At 38.8% G+C, this 17705-nt stretch overlaps 1 protein-coding gene across 2 annotated transcripts; it reads left to right on the forward strand.

Moving 5' to 3' along the window:
- The first annotated feature begins 2937 nt into the window (after positions 1–2937).
- On the forward strand, positions 2938–17348 carry LOC103708866 (uncharacterized). 2 transcript variants are annotated; one of them, XM_008793966.5, is made up of 12 exons: positions 2938–3433; positions 7264–7427; positions 7732–7855; positions 7936–8065; positions 11426–11490; positions 11582–13065; positions 13303–13437; positions 13528–13701; positions 13829–16374; positions 16521–16607; positions 16699–16803; positions 16907–17348. In XM_008793966.5, exons 1-12 carry the CDS (start codon positions 3033–3035, stop codon positions 16958–16960), a joined length of 5469 nt encoding a protein of 1822 aa, XP_008792188.2. In that variant the 5' UTR covers positions 2938–3032; the 3' UTR covers positions 16961–17348. The 2 variants fall into 2 exon arrangements, with proteins under 2 accessions (XP_008792188.2, XP_017698771.2); XM_017843282.5 differs by having other exon boundaries at positions 13303–13701.
- The last annotated feature ends 357 nt before the right edge of the window (positions 17349–17705 follow it).

The following is a 17705-nucleotide window of genomic DNA, read 5'->3' on the forward strand; positions in this document are numbered from 1 at the left end:
TGTTAAATATGCAGTTTCAGTTTTTTTTTTTAAGAAAAAAATAATATGCATTTATATACCGATAAATGCATATTTAAAATATGCTACAATATGCTCGTCAATCCCAACATCACCTGAAACTTTTGTACTTTCTTTTTTTTTTTTTTTTTACTGTTGGAGAATGTTCGATACGAACAGGAAACTTTTGGTACTTCGTTTTTATTAAGGTGTTGGTACTTTTCTTTTTTTACTTGTCAGCACTTTTTTGCCATTTGTGATGGTGGACCATACTCGGTCCATTACATAATTAATTCCCATATTTGCGGAGTGCTATTTCTTCTAGTCCACCGGCATAATCGTTTTAATCTTTTGTTAATGATATTTAAAATTATAATAAATTGAATTTTAATTTTTTGCAGCTAAGGGTTCGACTTTTAGGTTGACCAACAGTACTAGCACTGCAAAATGATGCATGTTGGTGCCAATTAAGAGATTAAACTGTGTCGTCCATGACCTTCTAATTGGTATAGTCATGATAGGTTACCTCCATGGCCAGTATGACCTAATTGAAAACTCTTTAGTCCAACCAAGGTTCCCCATCTTCATATTGAACTCTATACCGATAATATAATAAAATGGTATCAGTACACAATATGGTATATAAGATGTATCGAATGTCAATACAATATAAGTCTAGGTATCGATAGTGAACCGATATAGTACAATAAGCTCGATATAGTATGGTACTGATCGATACAGTAAGTCTTAGAGTCCAACTATGACTCATTCAAACCCTCAAAACCCTCCTCCTAATATAATTTCAAGCGTTGTTGGGTCAATTTTTCACATCATATTTCTCTTTTTTTAAGAAGAAAATGGGCAAAGCCCAAAGCTTTGTTTCTGCTACATTTCAAGCACATCCTTAGCAGGGATCATGAACGGCAGGCAAAAGAGAACAATTGTTCCATTGCCCCCTCGGAGTATTCCTGGGGAAATAATAGCTTCAAGGCAAAGACAGGCCTACGTTGCTTCCCACTCAAAGGAAGAAAAACATATTAGAAAACAAAGCCTCGCCAGGCATTGCGCTAGGTGCAGCCGCTAGGTTATGAAACTATAGTCATGTCTCTCATGCAACATCAAACTATATAAAAACTAAAATGGCACCCTGAGTGGTGTAGAAGGATCAAAAGCTTTGTCTCATGATGCATCTTTAAGTCTCTTCTTGGGTAAACAAAGTTCATGTGAAACTTTTGGAGTGGGATATCATCGCACAGTGTACATACTTATATTGTACGGTTCTAACTACAATTATTAGTAATCTATGAGGTTTTTCAGATGAACGCTTGAAGCTGAAGCACTTATAGTTGCATGATAGTGCGGGCCTGCATCATTTACTGTTAAGCATCTTAAGTTGTGGCCACTGTAGAAGTTCATATCAAAATTAAAGATCATGATGGCAACTATCAGACTCGATAAAATCTATGGATTGGCATTTTATTGTTCAAGCACCATACAATACTGTTATTTTGGATAAGAGAAGTAAAAGCAGAATATATATTTTTTTGATCTTTATTGTTCAAGTAAATGGAGATCATAATCACCATGCTGTGACTTGGAAATAATTATAATCATGCTTGATAGCAAAGTTTTTTTTTTCATGGGGGGTGGGTGGGTGGGGGATATTTGTGATTTCACTAGGATGAATTTAAAAACAGAGGAGGATATAATTAATGCCATTTGAGAATTAATTTAGGACACATAAAGGTCATAGGTAACAAAGATGACATGTGCAAAGAAGTCTCAGATCTTATGGACACCTAGATTCTATGCTACTAATCCATTAATAATAGTTCTTATACTCTACATATATTATATCCATTGGACAGCAGCCTGCTAATTACTAATTAACTTTCTTTTTAACATGTTTAGTCATGGAGGTAGATGCTGCTAACTCTATGTAACCGTTTCCATATAGGAATTCAAAGTTGCTTTCGCTTTTATTCTCAGGATCAAATGCTAGATTAGGTTTGATATTTCATCTTCCACACTTTTCTGATCTCCCAAGTCTGTTCTATTAATTAATTATAGTAAAGGCGAGTGCATTAGCAGAACAGGAGAAATAAAATAATAATTAGAATATATAGTTGTTCAAGTTAAGTTGATGTTTATATAAAAGAATCTTAATCTATGTTTTCCAGTTATGCTTATACATAGAATAATTAAAACATGGTTGTGATCGGGATTACAGCATGATTAATTCTCCTGAACCTGATGAGTCTGTGAGAGGGATGGCCAGATTTGGTAGGTGGTTGGTCACATAGCCAGTACCCAGAACAGCAGAAACAGTTAGAAAACATTCTTAACAAATTATGTTTTTTATTGGTATCAAAAGAATAAATTATGTTTTTATTAGAGTTTTTTTTTTTATAAATGTCCTTCTAAAAAATTTAAATTTATATAAATATCTTCTTAAAATTTATATTTATTTCTGTATCCTCATAAAATACTATTTTTACACAAATATCCTTAATATAACGCTTCTTCTAAACTATATATATTTTAATTTAAAATAAATTATTTTTTATCCTTCATGACAATCATCTTATAAATACTTTTTTTTTGGGCACATCTATTTATTAAAAATATTTTAATCATTTTAATTTGAAATTGTTAATTTTTTAATGGTGTTAGATGGCATGGGTATATATGCAAAAATAAAAAAAATTGAATAACAAAAATAGGCATGAATATATATATATATATTAATTTAAAAAATATTTATGTAAAATTTGATATCTAGGAAGCATTCATGTAGAAAATTTTTTTTATTATATTAACGCCGTCAATTAATGACGGAGGTTGACCGTGTCATGGCTCTGGCTGCAACGCGTGCTTGCTTAGATGCGCCGCGGAGCATCCTAACACCTCGCCCACTTCACTCATCGCCGGCTAATCATGTGATCGCAATTATTTGGTGTGCAGGACGCTGACTCTCTCATTAACCCCCAAGTTCTCGTCTTCTCGACGATCTCATTAAATGCTGTCGGCTCATTATGGTTTTTACTGAATATTCGCTGAATTCTCAAAATCCCCAAAAAGGACCCAAGAAAGAGAGGCAAAGGCAAGGGACAACAAAAATCCTGTCCTTGCACTTGCTTCTCTCTCTCTCTCTCTCTCGTTCTATTCGAGCTCTGTTGCAGAGGTCTGATGGCGGAAATGTAGCAGAATCCCGCGAGGAGAAGCGCTCACAGTTCCGAAATTTGGTGGTTTTTGTTCTCTTTCTTTCTTGGGCCGGAGAGATGCCGATGATCCGGTACCAGATAAGGAATGAGTACGGATTGGCGGATCCGGAGCTCTATGGAGCCGCGGAGAGAGATGATCCCGAGGCGCTTCTCGAAGGGGTCACCATGGCCGGCCTCGTCGGCGTCTTGAGGCAGCTCGGAGATCTCGCTGAGTAGGTGTCTTCTTTAGTTTTCTCGAGCTTCTCGCGTGTTTCTTGAATCTTGATGCGTTGATTTGGTGTCGGTATTCTGGTTCTTGGAGGGAAATGTAGGGGATTGGGGTTTGGTTAGGATATCAGGGTAGATTCAAAGAATGCGCGTGCTTTTATTTCTGGTGAGAGTCAGGGTAATTGAAAGAAAGGGGAGAATTAGGGTTTTTGGATTTCTTTTGAAGAGATAAAAATTGATGGGTTTGGGTTTGCGGAAATTTTAGTTGCTCTTTCTTGCCTGATCTATTAGGAGTCAGTGGATAATGTTGGATTTGATTATAAATTTAGAATTTTGTGGTATATGGTTTTCCTTTTTGAGCAAAAGGGTGATTAATGGATGTATCAAGTGGAAGAAGTTACGCATCGTAACAAATGGAATAAAATAAAATGACTTTACATGCATCATGATTGACACATATAAAAAGTAACCATCTTTCCATTTTCATAAAGCTCTATGCTAACTGAATTTTTTCTTATTTAGGGTTCTTAGATTATGTGCAGCGAGGCATGTTAAGACTTAACATGATTCTCAGGACTTCTGGTTGTTATGCTACTTATATTGTCTGCTTTAAAAACTGAAAGGGTTCTGGTTGGCTCTTTTATCTGTGAAGAATCAATTTCTCTCTCTTTTTTCTGGTGAGTTTATAAAGCTTATAGAGACGATATGCCATGAAGAATCTAATTGTTGCAACTTGGTAGAATACACATAGGCTGTTTGTTGCACTTTTGCAATACAAACGGATCTTTCAGTCAAGATTCCACAGTCTCAGTATTGTTCCATTATGTTGAGGCTTATGTAGGGAATGAACTCTATTTATAGAAAGGCTTAAACTCAAAGGTATGTGGCATGGCACTGTCAAGTGTTATGTGAGATTGGTGGAGAGATACCAGAGTGAAATCACAGGAGCATAATAGAATTATGGACACAAAGGACTGAGGGAGTTTTTGAAGAGTAAAGGATAAGGGAGAAAAAAAGGACAGAGATACCCGGTGACAAATTTGCAAGCCCCCCAAGAATCATATGCAAAATCAGCATCATGGCTTGAATGAGAGGGTCACCGATCAGCTTGCTTGGAATCAGCACCAAAATGCCTCCAAGCTCTTAATAATCAGTAAAGCAGGATTTTGGTGAAGTATCAGTACACCCACCATGAAAACAGTAACGCACCTCATTTTCAATATAAAACTTTCACTACCCTAAAGGAGTGCATGCCTCTGCTTGTAGCCTTCTAAGACCCAATCTATCTAAAAGGGAAGAAAAGACCAGCTAAGAATCAAATTTAGGTCCTTTTTGGTTCAGGATCAGCGTTATCATGGGAAAGTTGAAGAGGAACAACTTGGGGTTAAAATGGAAAAATAGGAATACCTTTTTTCTACCCATTTTTCTGAATAACTTTATCCAGGTTTAGTGGAAAAAAGTACCTCTCCAACTTCCACTTATCTGAGATCAAGTTTTGGTGTTTGGTGGGATAAAGTGGAATAAATCAGAAAAAAGGGGGCTAGTTCAAACATCTATGGGATCTTGGCAGCACAAAACATGAGAGCGAGCTAGAGCTAGTTCAAATAATGAAATGGGGAAGCAGCACTTCCAAAGGTCGTGCAGAAGCATGAGTAAGAACCACTAAATTCAAGAAAAAACTTATTATATGTTTATTATGTGAAACATCTTCAAACTTAAAATTAAAATTGGCAAAAGCCATATATGATACATATAAAATTGTACAAGTTTTAAGATTTTTGTATCAAAGGACTAGACTTGATAAAAAGGGAGCTGTCAGACTCAAGAGGGATGTGGTGGAGTGAACTCTAGATTCTGAAAGGTACACGGCCAAGGTACATAATTATAGCTCTTGGAAAAGGGATGGAAGGCCAAAAGATTGTACCCAGCACATGAATAATACAACTAATAACTAAGAAACAACATAAAAGGAGGACAAAAAAGGGATGTGTGTTATTAAGTATGCAGATGAGCATAATATCTGATTCACAAGCAGTGGAGGGGAAACTTTTGTAAAAGCAAGCTAGGCTTTGAGGACTTAAAACGCACAGATCCTTCAGATTGCATCTGATACCCATATTTATTAGGTACTTCTAGGATGCATGTTAGATACTTATTTTAACTTTCATATTTTTGAAAATTTTAAAAAGGCTTCGGCGGAACCGGTACTGAGCACCGTATCGGTTCCCTACTGGCACGAGACGGTACGGGCTGTGCTGGGCCTATACTGACGGAGTAGACGGCATGCAGAGAGAAAAAGAAAGAGAGAAGGGGGAGAGAGGGAGGGAGGCTGGAGGAGAGTTGCGGACGCCGGCGGAGGCCGAGGCCGTGGTTGCCGACTTCACTTAAAAATCTGAAATTTTTTAAGGCTGCGGTCGGACCCTTGTTTCGTTCGAAACAAGAAAAGCGGCCGCGACCTCGCTTCCTGCGGCCTCCGCCGCCCTCCGCCGGCCTCTGCTGGCGTCCTACCCTCTTCCTCTCCCTCTCTTCCCCGCTTGCTCTCTCTTTCCTTCTCCTTCTCCAGCTCTAGCTCCGGCAACGGATTTCGTTTCTGTTGCCGGATCCATACCGGTGAACTACTAGTACGGCTCGGGACGGCTGGGACCGACCGGTTTGGGACGGTTTCGCCGACCCTGCTACAGATACTTTTCCGATATGCTTGAGTTCAGTACCTCTAGGGATGAGGGGGAGGACAATATTTTCTTACATCTTTTTTATGAATGTTCATCTTTTATTGACGAAGGGTCAATTTTGGAGTTTGTGATGGTGATATTACTGCATGGAGTATGGATTATGGTTCACTAATTTGAGTGACGACTAAATGATGGAGTTTTTGAATGTTAATGCTATTATATAAAGTATGGACTATGTTATCTAGTTAACCTACTAGGCTTTATAGATGCTTTTTAACTTATATACAAAAAAAAAATGTACTTATTTATTGTTGTGTGATCATATTCTACCCATATTGTATCCTCCCTTTTCAATATTTGCCGTATTTGTACATTCATATCATGTAATATCCCCTTCCCCTATCCATACCCGGTCCTCCCTGGACAAGGACACTATTTTGCTCGACGAACTTTAGGTGATTCAACCTACAAAGAGAAAAAATCAGTTAGCTGAAAAAATTTTGCCCCTTGACATTTCCTGTTGCTTTCCTCTGCCTAGTTCAACATTGTAATGGATCCTGCACATTCAAGTTATTCTGAATATTTTAGTTTTTCTTCCTTGTAAGAATTGTGAGGTTCCATTACTGGCTCTGCTCACCATATGATAGATAATAATGATGAGATCGCAAACCTTTGAATTGAGAGAGTGGAGTTCTTTTTTGGTCTATTTCAACTGCTCCTATCGTAGTTACAAGTATTACATTTAGATACAGACAACACATAAGAAGCAATATAAGTAGCATCCTGATGCTCTAAGTTAGGTATGCTTGGGTTCTGCTTTTCATTGTGAAAGGATGTTTCTGCTTTGGCATCTTCATGATAGAGATGGATCATTCAGGCATAATATCAAGATGGAATCTAATCCCTATTTTGTGTTGAATTTTCCGCTTTGTACGATAAGAACTTATTATGTCCTTTGCTTTTAGAAAGTCATTATATTACTCAATTTAAGAGTTGATCATATGTCTATCTGCATTTTTTTCTATTGTTTCCAAAACATAAAGCTGACATGCAATTTGGTCCTCCCTCTGTGGCTACATGATGAAAATTTTATAATTTGCTCACAGTTATTTTGCATTATTTAGTCACTAATCGAGGTGGTTTTGTTGCTTTTTCGGCCACAGGTTTGCTGCAGAGATATTTCATAACTTGCATGAAGAAGTGATGACCACTGCTGCTAGAGGGCATGGACTGATGCTTCGTGTCCAGCAGCTTGAGGCAGAGTTTCCATCAATTGAGAAGGCCTTTTTCTCTCAGACTAATAATTCAAGTTTTGCTTGCAATGATGGTTAGTGCGTGTTTTAAAATTCTTCAAGAATGCTAATCTGTTGTTGTATTTTTAAAGTCACAAACAAGGTTTAAAAACTTGGATCTGTTTGCAATTCGGTTAAGGTGATACAGATTCGGTTTCAGTAGTTTTAGGAATTAACCACTCAAGTTGTTGAAAAAGAAACTTAGCTATGAAGGATTACTGTTTTGTATCTTCTCTCGTAACTGATTATCCTGAAACATTAAAGAAGATCCCTTGAAAGACTCTAAGATTTTGGTTCATATATATTCTTATGATTGTTGTTAATGTCATCATTTTGTAGGTATTGACTGGCACTCTAATATTGAAATGGATCAGAATCTAATCACACGAGGAGATATGCCTCGTTTTATCATGGACTCTTATGAAGAATGTCGTGGTCCACCTCGATTATTTACACTGGACAAGTATGATCTCGACACTATCATCTTATCTACTTTTGTGATATTTACAAATTTTGTCTGTTGACTTGTCCTTGGTCCTTTAGGTTTGATGTTGCTGGTGCTGGGGCATGTTTAAAAAGATATTCTGATCCCTCTTTCTTTAAGATGGAGTTGCCCTCCTCTAGAATGCTGGAAATAGAGCTTCCAAGAGAAAAGAAAGCTCGTAAGACCAAGGTAACATATTAGAAAATAGATAATGACATATTTGGCATGTTAGGCTTGTGACACAGCTTGTCTGGAGTTCTGTGAGAAATCTTTTGCTATATTTTCTAGTGTTGGCTTCTTCCTCGAGTTAATGCATTCCACTTTAGTTGACTTTCTTAATAATGTAATCACCAAACTTTGGTTCAGATGGTATGACCCTTGCTGCTTTAGGCAAGGGGCAAGGGACAGTGTTCGGTTCGGCAGCATGTTGGCCCTCACTTCGACCCCTAATTATACTAATCCCTGGTCTTGTGAGTAGTGGCTTGGTCTGCCTGGGCTCCAGTTTGGGCGGGAAAAAAAACTTTGTTTATAATGTAGACAATGGGCCTCCATAAACCTTAAATAAAGAGTCCATTCATCTTTTTTTTTTTGCCTCCTTTTATTTTCTTTCTTCTATGAACCCCCTCTCTTTCAGGACCCTAGATGAGATTAGGAATAAGGTGATGTGACATCCGTAGTTTGGATTCTCTTCACAATGGTAGAAGATTGATGTTACCTTTGACTTTAAGAACACAGTGGATATGATGGTGTAATCTATTGGGGAAATATCGACTTAGGTCATGCATGAAAGTTCAAAATAAATTTAGACATCTTCAGTGTCAGTTTTTGATGTGCGGGCAATTTGATCCACTCAAGTTCTTGATTTTTTTTGAGGATTTCATGTTTGTGACATTACTTTCAAGGATGAAGGGGAATTTCTGACATATGTATCATGGATCTTGGTGCTCTCTTTGCCTTGGAGGCAAAGAAATCATGTTCCAAACATCATTTAGTCGTGCTTTTGTTTTTGAGATGTGGCAGCTTGGGCATGAGCGCTTTTAGTCTTCTACTCAAATTGTTGTATTTATTATATGTTCTGTTTACCCGTTTCCCAAGGTGGACAGCTTCTTTGACCCATTTTTATTGATTGCTTTTATGTGCCCACTTTAGAAGCTGAAGGTGCGTGCTGATTATTGAAGGAAAATGTTCCTTAGTCTCAATGATTTTCTCTGTAGCAAACTTTTGGCAGTTAAGAGCACAACCAGCTAGAAAATTGTCCTGCGATAATCTTCTATGACAATTGGGCAGAATGCTATATAGTGATGTCAGCATAAGTTGATAATTGAAACTTCTGACACTATATTACGGGATTTTTTTTTTTTTTGGAGTGATGAAAAGAAAAATTTATTAACTAAATTACTAGAATTTACTAGAGTTTAACAACTAGAAGTAGCTCATGTTAATTAGGTTGATTTCATGGGCAACCTGAGGTTGATCTCATCGGAAGTTCTCTTATTTTTTCCTTCCTGCCCCCCCCCCCCCCCCCCCCCCCCCCCCCCCCCCCCCCCCATCATTTTATGAGGTCCTACTGGGTTAGCTAGTTCTAGTGACTGCCTAATTATGGGTCATGGGGAACTTATGTTGTCTGGTTAGATAGATCCATTTCAAAACTAACTGCAAAAAGTAGCAGATTGTGAAGAGTGTAATGATAGTAAGATTGAATAAGTGTTTCTCTGCAAAGTTTGGAATCTGCCTTGGCCTTCAAAGAACAAGATCATTGTTTGGAGTCCCACATGCAATCTGGTGGGAAGTGTGGCAAGAGGGCTTTGTCCTATTTTATTTATCAGTGTTTAAAATAATATCATCAATTTGACCATCTCTTAGCCTGCCATTCTGCATATCACTCATTTGTCAAGCCAGTTTTCTTCTCCAGTTCAACCTCTAGCTTTTTTGTGTGCCTTTTGGTACCTTTATAAGACCATCACTTGTTCCTGATTCTCTTCTGTCTCTTTGCTTAAGGCCAGATACTATACTGATCTTGGGAACCAATTATTCTACCAATCAGCAGTCTACAATTGTCTTTTGTGTCTTCTTTTTTTGACCCTCGCATAACCTAGAATATCAAGAAGAAATATATTCTTTCCAACTCAAGCAACAACCTATCTGTATGTCTTTCATAATGTTTTGGAGGTTGTTTGGCTTTGTAGCCTTCTCCCCTATCAAAGAGTTGCCTTTGGTGCTCTTTTTGTGCTATACTATAATCACCATTAATGTGTATCAATAGTAACACCAGTAACCCAACCTTTCATGAGCTGACAAAATGTGCATTTGTTGTTGGGATGAACTGCAGATGGTAGAGTGTAAAGGGAGGGAATCAATACCCTTTGTCTCCACATTTACAAAAATTCATGTTTGAGGAATGCATTGAGATTTTGATTATCACTTTGATTATTAGTTTCATCCCAATTTGTATCGCTCCCTTAGTCTTGTCTATTTAGCACATTGTGGACTTAGAAAGAAGACTGAATCCATCATATTCTTTCACTATTTATGAGGACGAGCTGTTGTTCTATAATTTGCCATTATCAAAACGAGGTGTATATGTGTGGAAAGTGAGAGGGAAGAGCAAAACGATGGTATGTATTTTGTGCTTGGTGGTATTTTAATGTAACCATGACTGTGTGCAGGGTTATAGCTAATTGTCAATGCATATCTATCAATGTACTTGCAATTTGTAAACCTTCCATCCAAGGTTCGCCGTACCGGTACTGAACCCCGTACCGGTGCCGTACTAGTATAGGCATACCGAGTGTCGGTACGGGTACGGTATGCCCGGTACCCATCGGTACGGGTACGGTATGCCCGGTACCCATCGGTATAGATATGGTACGCTCGGTACCGACCGGTACCGATTGGTACAGCATACCATGCTTCCATCACTAACTCCACAAGTTAGTGGTCTGATTATTAACTAGTTGCTTTGGTATAAAAGTTGCACACTCCCAAGGGCTTTGAAACTTGAAAGATACCAGAATATAGCAAATGTGTTGTTCAGTGGTCATAATGTCTCTGAGAATCTTTAGCTTGGGTGTTTGGTGGAAGGAAGAAACTTTTTGAACGTACAGTATTGGAATCTATTATAGTCGCTGTAAGGTAACTAACGGGATATGATAGAGATTCCTATAGACTGTACCATGCCCTTTTGAGTTCACTTTATTACAGAGATACTGCATATAACTTTGCTAAGAGTCTGTTGATTACTATTATTATTTTGTGGGAAATTATGATGGTTGAAGATACCATTCTTTAAAATTACATGTGCTAGTCTAATCTCCATTATAACATGATTTATTTTTATAATTTGTATTTTCTGAGAAATTTTTTCATGTCAACGAGATGTAATAGGAGCTATTCTATCTCCTTCCTGTCATCATGTCGTCTCTTTCCTATGTTGTTTTTTGTTTTTCTTCACTATTTTCTACTTTTTATAAGATACCCATGGCAACAGCTTAGTTTAAATTATCACTTTCTTAAATTTGAATGGAACCTTCTTTATCATTTCTCTTTCAGAAAGGATCATGCTGGAAGAATGGTCAAACACTTGAGTCCTTATTAGCACCCCATGCCAACTCCGAGTAAGCACGTTTTTGATTTCAACTACAAGCTGATCATATTATCATACATGATGTCAATTTATTGGCTTAACTTTATGATTGGTGCATACAGTTTGCAGGCCATATCTTCTGACCAAGTTTCTGAGAAAACTTTGAGGCGCGTGAGATTGAAATCTAGGCACTTCAATGGTATGGAGAGAAGCAATGAAAGAAGATTAATGGAGCATCTACTTGAAATACATTCATCTGAGCAGAACATTTTGTTTGGAAATTCTGTAAGCTACTCCCACGTAAAGGTAAATTCAATTGATTCAAATGAATCAGCTCCTGAAATACATGAAATTGTAGTTGATGCTTCAGCTGATCTCCCATTAGTTGGAGGCCTAAATCCAATTCAGTCTCCTATTAAAAAGGAAGTGGCAGGGTTGTCTTCATATGAATTGGAGACTCAGAAGATAAAGAATAAAGAATTGTCAGAGGCACTGCATGACTCATTTGGTGAACTAAGAAAGACTGACGCAGACTATCTTGTTGTGGAAGAAAAAGAAATGTCCACTGAGTCTGGATATAAATCAGAAAGTAGTGTTGATGGCGATGTATCTGGTGAACCTGGAAAAAGCTCTCCAGCACTGCAGGTGGTCAATCAGAACAAATTGTTGGGTGATGCTGAAGGCATATCAGAAGGCTGTGCTGATGGCTATAGGTCCGACGACGTTAGTAGTGAGCTGGATAATTTCGTGGATGCGTTGAATACAATAGAATCAGACATAGAAACAGATACTGAAAGCGGAGGTAAAGCTGATCCAGGTGTCTTCAACATGGAATCTCATCGAAAGGATTCTCACACTAACAAGGCACAACAGGTGCTGCCAGCTCAATTTTCAGAACCAGATTCTGTTGATAACTCTACCAAATCATTGAGCTCAGATAATGTGTTTAAGAATGAAATTACAAGTACTTCCGACTCAGATTCAACTAGTTCGACTGTTGCACAGCCAACTCAACGGAATATGGTTTCTTTTGATTTGCCTGCCAATTCAGAAATTCGCCTTGGTAAAACCTATGAAAAGACTACCGAAACAGATTTTGAAGACACAGCAAAATCTGATCATGGTGTCTTCAATGTGGAATCTCATGGAAAGGATTCTGACAGTAACGAGGCGCAACAGGAGTTTCAAGCTCATTTTCCAGCACCAGATTTTGTTGATAACTCCACTAAATCATTGAGCTTGAACAATATATTTAAGAATGAAATGGCATGTGTTTCTGACTCAGATATTGCAAATAGTTCAATTGTTGCACAGCCAATCCAAAGGAACATGGTTTCCATTGATTTGCTTGCTAATTCAGAAATTTTCCCTGGTAAAAACCATGATAGAACTACTGAAGATCTCTGGCAAAATAACGAGGCTATGGAACTTAATTCTTTAAATCATTTTGCATCTAGTTCTTGTGTTATAGGTTCAACTTCTATTCTTTTTAGCATTCATCCTCAAGCGAGTGCTCATGAATCCCAATCCATTACCGGAGACCAGAATGACTTACTTTCCAGTAATGAAGCACCAGATGCTAATGAAGCCACCGAATATCTGGATGGTAATCTATGATTCATCTTCAGATAGAAAATGTTATGATGAAAAGTCTGTGAACAAATATAAAGACTCATTTATGGGAGACCAACATCATGTGCTGGTGTTGGCCGCCTGTCAGTGTGGTCTTTTTTCCCATAAAAAGAACAGTCTTGATATTTGGTGTTAACATAGCATTGCTCTTTTCAGAATAGCTCAATACTTTGACATTTCTTCTGATGCTTTACTCTGTGTGATATGGCAGGTTTGCCTCTTGAGAGTGATCATCTTGCAGAGCATGTTGAAGAGCTGATCTCAGAAGATATAGCAGAAACATTTGACATGCCTGATCACCTTTCTCAAATAGAATACAGAAGTATGTCCAGAGAAGCTCCTTCAGGTTATATTGAAGACTTATTGCTTCTATTACCTGCATCTGTAGTAGGAGAGTCACAAGAATCAGTGGAACCTGATAGTAGGGCTTGTTCAGGTGTGGGCATATCACCAATCATCTCTGCTTTATCTCCTGCTATCAACTATAATGCTTCACATCTTGATGGCTTGGCTACAAAACTCGAAAATGGTGTGCAACCTGAAGATATACATGCAGACATATCATCTGGCTTTGTGGAAGACAGTCATGACATAGCTGAAGAGTTTGATGGTAAGTTTCTTGCAGAGAAGAGACCTCTGAACTTCCTTCTCAAGCAAATGATGACATGGTGTTTGAAGATTTTTTAAACAGACACAACTCATTTCTGAAGTTTTTCAGCATTTATTTAATATGACAGGTTCATGCCCTGGGACTAAAGATGAAGATGTTCCTGAAAATATACATCCTTCAGACTATCCTGTAGAGCTAAATTCAGAAGATACGACAATCACACTTGACATGACCAATCATCATTCCCAAGCACGAGATGAGTGTACTCTTGGGAAGGTTCCTACAAGATTTGGAGGAGACTCAGCACTTCCTTCAAATGGGTGCATAGGAGAGCCACATGAATCCATGAAACAAGATATAGATGCTTATTTAGGTAGGAGCACATCACCTACCATCCCTGGTTTGTCCCCTGATATCAGCTTTACCATTCAGCTTGAAGGCTCTGCTGCAGAAATGGAAAAACTAGTTGCACCTAGTGAACATTTACCATGCTCGAGTTCAAGCCTTGAAAATGTTGAAGAAATGGCTAAGGGTAATATTTCAATGCCCAACACACTGTCCCCTCAGTTGGAGTACTTCTCTGATGCTGAGGAGCCTCAAGAGTTCCCTCATGTGGTCTCAGCAGGGTTTACCCATTTGTATTCTGTAGAAGAAACCTGTCCTAGTGATGTGCAGCTTCAGTGTAAAGTTCCCAACCATGAGCTGATTGAATGTCCGATAACTGTTGATAATAATTTGAAATTGCTAGATGAGCCCACAGAATGTCTCTCTCAGGAGAATACACTGCAGGCAGGAGGACCTACACAGTCTAATGACCTCACAGCTGAGAATTCAATTTTTAATGCTAACAGTGGTAATGCACATCCTTCTTCAACCTATTCTCCAGAAACATCAGGCCTTCTAGTACAGCCACAAGAAAATAGTATTCCTGATGATGAATTTCTATACCAGCACCTAGTGGAGAACCAAAAGACAATTAGTCCAAAGGACACAACAGCATTGGATTCTCAAAGCACTCAGCACTTGACTCTTCCTTCAAGCGACGAAGATCAACTTGTATCTGCTCCTACTGCTTCTGATCCTGAGTTATCCATTTTAGATTCATCTAATACATCTGCTTGTAGATTACTCAGTGATGTTTGTCAGACAAAGCTATCTGGAGGTGTCCAAGAAGATCTGCATTCCGATAACAACGAAGTAAATTCAGTATATTCCTTAGAAAGCAAACAAGATTTTGGTTTAAAAGCTTTGCCTCATGATGGCTGTGAAAGTGTAGAAGAGAAGCCGCCAACTATTCATTTCCTTTCAGAACCAACAATTCCGCTTGAAGAAGCAGCCTCCAAGTCACAGGTCATCAGCGAACTGAATGTGCTCCCTGTACATCAAGAGGGTGAGCATCTTGATCCAGGCATTCCAACTAGTTCTATTGACCTTAATGATGAACCATCAGAACAAGGGCTGCAACATAGGTGCCGTGACTCTGCTAGCGATGGAGATGTTGGTGAGTTGGATATACCACCATTGAACGAAGCCATATCTGGGCAAGTTGAACTAGAAACTTTTGTTTCTTCTGCATGCAGTTTTGAAGGTATCTCAAGTTCTTTGGCTTCTAATATTTCAGCTGTTACATTATCACCTTTTACAAGCTTCGATGTTGCCATTTTGGAAACTTCTTCTCAATTGCCCTTCGAGCCACGGTTTGATGAACCAGTCTCCAGCTTTCCTTTACAAGGTGTCGAAGAACCACCTCCGCTTCCCCCACTCCCCCCACTCGAGTGGAGGAGGGGAAAGCTTCAACTGTGTTCTCTATCATCAGGTGGAAATTTATTTCAACCTCTGAGTGGAACAAATTCATTAATGGCACCATCACCTGCTGATTGGAAGCATGGACATGGTTTATTAGAAGACGAAGGTGAAATGGTTAAGCCGGCAAATCCATTTGTTACTATGCCGGTGTTGGAAGCCAAGAGTTCTCAGCATGGTTTGTTCAAATCAGATGGAGAAAAGATGCATCCCTCTAGGTTGTCTGAACTGCCACCTATTGCTGGTAATGAGAGATATCAACATGATGCCTCATTTTTGGAGGGGAAAATTGTGCATCCTTCCAACGCTTCTGTAATAATTCCAGTCGGAGAAGATGAGAAGCATCTGTCCAGTCATAATGCAGCTGGGGAAGTGATGTTGCAGCCATCAAACCCATTTGCATCATTATCAGTATTAGAAGATGACATCTCTCAGCATCCCACACTATTGCAGGGAGAAACACTTCAGCCTTCAGAGGATACTAGTTCTCAACTTGATCAGTTGTTAACAAGTTTAGAGTTGGAGGGATCTCAAGAGTCCCAACATGGTCACTTAAGTTTAGAGAGAGAGACAGTGCAGCCTCCGAACCTATTCTTGGTTGGATCAGATATAGAAGATGAGAAGCCTCAGTATGGCTATGGAATTTGTGGAGGTGAAAATATGCAGCTGCAATCATCAGTGCGAGCACCAACAACAGCACCTGAGTTGCCTAAGCTTGGTTGTGAAACTTCAAGGGAAGAAAATCAATCTTCTCAATTTGATGTTTTACCTACACCAGATGATGAGAACTTAAATGTGAAACCACGTTCCATTTGTAGCCGGCCGAGAGATCCTCTAATTGAGGCTGTTGCTGCTCATGATAGAAGCACGGTAATAATTGTTTACTGCAACAGGATTATATTTCTAGAAACCCATACCGGATACGAATTGCATAAGATTTGCACCCCCCCCCCCCCCCCCCCCCCCCCCCCCCCCCTTTTCTCTTTTTATCTTATTGTGTTTCAATGATTTTGCAGATGAGAAAGGTATCAGAGATGGTTCTACCTTCCAATAAGCCAAAGGCGGATGAAAGGGATTCATTACTAGAGCAGATAAGAAACAAGGTATGTTGCACTCAATTGGATTTCCATTTCCTTTCGCTTTTTTCAAGACCCACATCTAGTTCTCACTTCAAGATTACTTGTTCTTTATCAGTCCTTTAACCTGAAACCAGCAGGCGTCACAAAATCAAACATCAAGGGTCCTCCAACAACTCTAAAGGTTGCTGCTATCATAGAGAAAGCAAATGCAATCCGCCAAGTTGGTCCTTAACCAATAAACTAGAAATTAAATCTCTCTCTCTCTCTCTCTCTCTCTCTCTCTCTCTCTCTCTAACCATCTTAGAAGCATATTCTTGGTATAGGCATTTGTGGGAAGTGATGAAGACAATGATGAAGATAGTTGGACTGATTCTTAGGCACTGACCATTTCTTGAAACTATTGGAGTACAGTTCGAGTGATTCCTAAGCACCGATCACTTCTTGAACTTTTGGAGCTCTCCATAACTGAAATATGCCAATCACGCGGGTCTTCCCTGAGCAATACAGTTGTTGAACAGACGGACATGAGGTGCATCAGTGACAGCAGGGCATTAACCAAAGAATCACTACAAAAGGGAGTCTTTTTGTTCGTGTGTATATATTGTCATGTATATAATATTCTCTTCGATCCTTTCTTCTGTGTCAAAATGTATTCTTTAGCTTGTATTCACTGGCAAAGGCTCTAGAGTGAGGTAAAACAGACCTTGCCCTTGTTGCTCAATGTAATTGTAGGTGATAAAATTTTCGGTGTGTAGATTTTGAAGAGGCGTAGATCTTTGGAGTGCATAGAGTGCATAGAGCTCCGAGTCTAATATTTCCTGGCTCTGTGCAGGTCTTATTGCTCCTGTCGGTGCAGACTTGGTGCTGTATTTGTGACCAAAGGTTGCAGAAAATTAATGTACGCTGCAGAATTCATATCTAGTTCCTCTTTCAGCTTTTGCTCTGGAGCTTAAGCATTGGGAGCGGTAGGTGCTTTGTGAGCATTGGGAGGTTAAGCATTTGTTTCACATATCTGCAGGCTGGACTCAGTTTGACCTTAGTCCAAGTTATCTATATTTCAGAAATGTTTCAACAGCAAACTGAATCATGTACAGCAAATCACAGGTAGAACTAGTATGTGTT

This window comes from Phoenix dactylifera, chromosome 14 (genome assembly GCF_051530095.1).
Source record: "Phoenix dactylifera cultivar Ajwa chromosome 14, Ajwa_hap1_PhDact_Kaust_v1.1, whole genome shotgun sequence".
NCBI lineage: Eukaryota > Viridiplantae > Streptophyta > Magnoliopsida > Arecales > Arecaceae > Phoenix > Phoenix dactylifera.

Excerpts from the sequence above, each read along its gene's own strand:
- LOC103708866 (XM_017843282.5), top strand. The coding sequence starts at position 3,033 with ATGGTTTTTACTGAATATTCGCTGAATTCTCAAAATCCCCAAAAAGGA. Across the intron at positions 11,491-11,581 it reads GCACCCCATGCCAACTCCGA|TTTGCAGGCCATATCTTCTG; the intron begins GTAAGCACGTTT and ends TGGTGCATACAG. Across the intron at positions 13,066-13,302 it reads AGCCACCGAATATCTGGATG|GTTTGCCTCTTGAGAGTGAT; the intron begins GTAATCTATGAT and ends GTGATATGGCAG.